The 5,441-nt window shown below is 44.2% G+C and overlaps 1 protein-coding gene across 1 annotated transcript; it reads left to right on the forward strand.

Annotated features, from left to right (window-relative positions):
- The first annotated feature begins 608 nt into the window (after positions 1-608).
- Positions 609-2,386, forward strand: LOC122022276 (allene oxide synthase 1, chloroplastic-like). Its single transcript, XM_042580235.1, has one exon. It carries the CDS (start codon positions 628-630, stop codon positions 2,173-2,175), a length of 1,548 nt encoding a protein of 515 aa, XP_042436169.1. The 5' UTR covers positions 609-627; the 3' UTR covers positions 2,176-2,386.
- Positions 2,387-5,441: the final 3,055 nt, after the last annotated feature.

Here is a 5,441-nt window from a genome sequence, read left to right on the forward strand (position 1 = left end):
TTGTGCCCTCATTTTCTCTTCTTTGTAAAAAAAAAAAAGAAAAAAGAGAGAAAGATAAAATGATAAAACATAAGAATTCTATAACTTAAATTACAATTCATTCCAAACATGAAAATTAAATTTAATTTCTTATAAATTCAATTCATAATAAAATTCAACTCAATTTTAAAATTATTTCCAAACAGGATGTGTGCATACGTGGTAAATTGCCGCTTATATTTTGCTTAAGAAGCTTACACGATACGTGTCTGCATCGCTTAAGGGAATGTGGTTCACGTGAATCAATTAATAATTGACTTGTGTCTTACCGCCCACCTCAATTTCCAGAACATATATTTTTGGATTTAATTGAAATTATTAGAATGTGAACTTCAAAAACCAAATTATTTATTCCTTTAGGAAAAAAAATAATATTTAGCCTAGAAATCTAATCGCCGTCGCCGACCAATTTTCCATTTTTGCCATATTTGCGAATTCGTAGTCAGAACTAGAGAAAGCATTTGGGCGCCGACCATGTTCCGGTCAAGTCTCCTGTTACCGTCTCCAGCTCTCTCTCTCTCTCTCTCTCTATAAGTACACTATGCATCTCTCTTCCAGCTCCCGCAGCCACCGCCAAACTCCGGCGACATGGCCACTGCATTCCTAGCCTTCTACCCTGCCTCACCGCCTTTTCTCTGCTCGATGGGCCGTCGTCTGGCGTCCACGATCAAAGCGACCTCGATATACTCGGAGAAATCGGCAACTTCCTTTTCTTCGCCGGATCCGGAGCTGCCGCTGCGTAAGATCCCCGGCGACTACGGCCTCCCCTTCATTGGCCCTATCTCCGACCGCCTCGCCTACTTCTACCACCAGGGTTGCGAGGAATTTTTCAAATCCCGCATGCGGTTCCACAACTCGACCGTCTACCGCGTCAACATGCCCCCCGGCCCGTTCCTCGCCGCAGACCCCCGCGTCATCGTCCTCCTCGATGCTGCCAGCTTCCCGGTCCTCTTCGACACGTCCCGCATCGAGAAGCGCGACCTCTTCACTGGCACCTTCATGCCCTCCACTGAACTCACCGGAGGCTTCCGCGTCCTCTCCTATCTCGACCCCTCGGAGCCAAACCATGCTCCCCTCAAGCGCTTGCTCTTCTTCCTCCTCTCCCGTCGCCGCCACGCCGTGATCCCCGAGTTCCGCCGCACCTATGGCACCCTCTTCGAAGCCATGGAGGCCGAGATCGCTGACGGCAGCCGGGCCGACTTCGGCGCTGCGAATGACCGAGCGGCCTTCGACTTCCTCGCGCGCGCTTTCTTCGACCGAGATCCGGAGGCCTCTGAGATGGGCCTAGATGGGCCGGGCTTGATCACTAAATGGGTTCTCTTTCAGCTAGGGCCGCTCCTAACCCTCGGCCTCCCAGCCTACCTCGAGGACCTCCTCCTCCACTCCTTCCGCCTCCCGCCGGCCCTAATCCGTGCCGACTACCATCGTCTCGCCGAGTTCTTCCGCGAGTCAGCAGGGCCAGTGGTCGACGAGGCCGAGCGCCTCGGCATCTCGCGAGAGGAAGCCCTCCACAACATCCTCTTCGCTACCTGCTTCAATTCCTTCGGCGGCATGAAGATCCTCTTCCCCAACCTGGTGAAGTTGATCGGCCGCGCTGGGGCGCGGCTCCACGGACGCCTGGCGCAGGAGGTGCGCGACGCGGTGCGCGAGGTCGGTGGTGGGGAGGTGACGATGCGGGCGGTGGAGGCGATGCCACTGACGGCGTCGGCGGTGTACGAGGCGCTCCGGATCGAGCCACCGGTGCCGATGCAATACGGGCGGGCAAAGCGGGACCTAGTGGTGACCAGCCACGACGCCGCGTTCGAGGTGCGCGCGGGGGAGATGCTGTTCGGGTACCAGCCGTTCGCGACGCGCGACCCGCGGGTGTTCGATCGGCCCGAGGAGTTCGTGGCGGACAGGTTCTTAGGAGCGGAGGGGGCGGCGCTGCTGCGGCACGTGTTGTGGTCGAATGGGCCGGAGACGGAGGCGCCGACGACGGAGAACAAGCAGTGCGCCGGAAAAGACTTCGCGGTGATGATAGCGCGGCTGTTGCTCGTCGAGATTTTCCTGCGCTATGACTCCTTCGAGATTGAGGTTGGGACGTCGACGATCGGTTCCTCCGTCAAGCTCACCTCGCTCAAGAAAGCAACCTTCTGATACGAGGCGAGGAAATAGCAATCGAGATATTTAGCTAATGTCTTTAAGTAGTGCGTTTCACGTGAGTAACAAAGTCTGTTATTAAAAAAAAAATAAAATAATAATCATCCAACAACCATTAATCCATCAACCGCTAGAGTAAATTATTAACTCGAAGTTGAGCTATTTACCAGACATTTTTTTATAAAAAAAATCAACTTATGAAAAATCTAGGAGGACTATGTAAGAGTATATTTTAAATATTAGGTGTGCAATAGTAAAAATTGAACATGATTTGAATCTTTAGAATTATCATATACTTTTTAATCAATGGACTTGGATATATTTATTGGAGCTCAAATAGTGTAACTATATTTATTTGTTTCAAATTTAAGATTTCTAAGATCGTCAAAAACTTTTATTAAAAGGAAAAAAAATTGGAAAAAATGAACATATATTCATAAGCAACCGTCTAATACAGGGTAGAATGGAGAGTCCATTCACAACTATAATCACGCTACTCAACACTTTAAGTATGATCTCGTTATATGCCATGAAGAGATAATATTAATAGAGTATTTGGTTCAAGTTATCATACATAACTTTGATGATGTGATTATCAAGTAATCACATAGTCAAAATTATGAGAAATAAAATATAACCTAATATTGTTAGTTTCACCTTTGGACACTCATTTTTTGGAAACAAAAATTGAAAAAAAAAAATTAGGAATTTTTTTTTGTTAACCTCAGAATCACTTAAAACCTCATACTTCCGAGATAATCACATTCGGGTAACCTGGTGGGCATGTTTCATTATTTGAGAATCACTCATTACTTGAATCAAAGCATTATTAAATAACATAATCTTAAGTAGATAACGAAGATTTTATGTCATTTCGGGATTAATAAAAAAATTTCAAAATTTTCCTCTGATTTCTACTCATTCAGACAAAAATACCTCTAAAGTTTTATCAAATCTCAATCCTCCCGAGAAATAACCAAAACACAAGCTAACTATTTCTCCCCTTCACACAAATCTCCTTCATTTCCATTTGCTTTGAAAACACTAATTCTCACATCTCTAGATCCATTTGTTTCAGAAGTTTGATGTCAGTGAAGAAGTAAGTTTCTGCTTTAAATTTTTGGGCTTTTAACTCTCTTATTCTACCTCCTGTTTTGGAATTTTTCACCTTATTGATTTCCTAAAAACATGATAGGTTGATATGACTTGGTTGTTAGTAAAACAAAAGACGAAAATGATTTTTGTACTCGTTATGCGTATAAAGATGATGAAAAAAAAAGATATTTATACTTTTATTGTTGACAATTGTCTTAGCTGTTAAGAGGAGTGATAGGTTCAAGAAGAGCATATCATATGCTATTAGAGATTGTGTAGATATAATATTAGGTTTATAAACTTAAACGATATGATTTTTCATAGTGATCAATAATGCATTGATAATTGTAGAATGGATAGAAGGTCCTTAACCAAACTCTGTTATTTGCTAACAACTCATAAAAATTAAAAGGAAACAGAAATATATCAATTAATAAACTTGTAATATCTTTTCTTCATATTATTGCACATAATGTGAAGAATAGGATCCTAAAATGCCAAATAGCTAGATCCGGCTAGACAGTTAGTAGACAATTTCATTTAGTTTTGAACTATGTCCTAAGATTATTGTTGGTGCAATTTTCCTAGGTCAAGGTTGACCAGATTGACTAAGTTTGAATTGACTCAAGCTTGAGTCGTAATGTGTGAGTTTCAATATTTAACAATATATGAAGATTGTTTTGACAATGTATGAAGATTGCAGAAACAATCGTCTGCTTGGAGTGATTGGTCAAGGTTGATCAGTTTAATGTGAAGAAGAGTCAAGTAGGTCAAGGTTGATCGAATACTTGATTGGGAAGTCCTAATTGGAGGTTAGTCAAAGGAAGTCTAACGGGAAGGTTGGCAGAAGATGTAAATCTAAGTGGGTCAGTATTTGACAGGACACTTGGTGGGAAAGTCCTGGTGAGTGAAGTTAGGCAGAATGAAAGTCCTAGAGAGTGAAGCTAGGCAAATAAAAATCTTGGTGAGTGAAGACAGGTGAAAGACCTAATGAGTGAAGCTAGGCAGAAAGAAATCTTGGTGAATGAAGCCAGGTGAAAAGCCCTAGTGAGTGAAGCTAGGCAGTGAGAAAGTCTTAGTGAGTGAAGCCAGGCGCATGGAAATCTAGGTGGGTCCAGGGTGACCAAACACCTGGTGTTTGGAAATCCAAGTAGGTCATGGAGGACCAAAAACTTGGCACGAGATGGTAAGTCAAAGTGGATCAAAGGATTGATCGGATACTTGACAAAAGGAGAAAAGTCCAAGTGGATCAAAGGATTGACCGGACACTTAATGACGAAGTCCCAGCAGGTCAAGGTTGACCAGATGCTAGGCACGAGTGAGTCCCAACAGGTCACGATTGACCGGATGTTGGGTATGGGAACCTTAGGCTTGAGTTAGTCAAGTTAGGATTGGTTAATCGATCAGCCGATTGATTGAACCAGAGCTCAATCGATCAGCTAATCGATTTGGGCCACGTCAATTGATCAGTCGATCGATTGGAGGTCATTTGAGCAGGAGAGTAGTGTGCTCCCCAATCGATCAGCCGATTGATTGAGCCGCTCTAATTGATCGGTCGATTGATTGGGGCTTGATTTCTCGCAGTGACATGAGGAAAAGTCGAAATCGATTCCGAGCTTTCTGCGAAAGCACAGAAATCTTCTGGATCGATCAGCTGATCGATCCAGCTACACTCAATCGATTAGGATATGACCGTTGCGTAGGATGAAGGTTTTGGATGGCTAGGATCGCTGGGATCTGACGTGACAATCGATTGGGAGGAGGCCCAATCGATTGGGAGCCCTAAATCGCACAGATATAAAGGCGACAGTGAGGTTCAAACAAGATATCTCTATTGGAGCAATCTCAATGGTCCATGCGACCATGTCTGTTTGGTGTTTGGGTAAAGGGTTTAAGTTAGGTTCACCCTTATATTTGATATGTGTATATAAGTATGCAGGTTTGCAGGATACACATATGATTCAGCTTGATAGCTTCAGGTCTGGTGAAAGATGAAGCATCCGAGGGACCATGGATAAGGCAGCAAGGACAAGGGCTGAGGGAAGCGACTTTGAGTCATACGCGAAGGATGGCATTGGGACAAGTTGTGGGCTTGGGTGCATCCGAGGGACGAGAGCCAAAGGAAATAGGCTTGAAAGCAAGAGGTCAAGGATGCAACGAAGAAGAGT

Source organism: Zingiber officinale, chromosome 9B (genome assembly GCF_018446385.1).
Source record: "Zingiber officinale cultivar Zhangliang chromosome 9B, Zo_v1.1, whole genome shotgun sequence".
In the NCBI taxonomy this organism is placed as follows: Eukaryota; Viridiplantae; Streptophyta; class Magnoliopsida; order Zingiberales; family Zingiberaceae; genus Zingiber; species Zingiber officinale.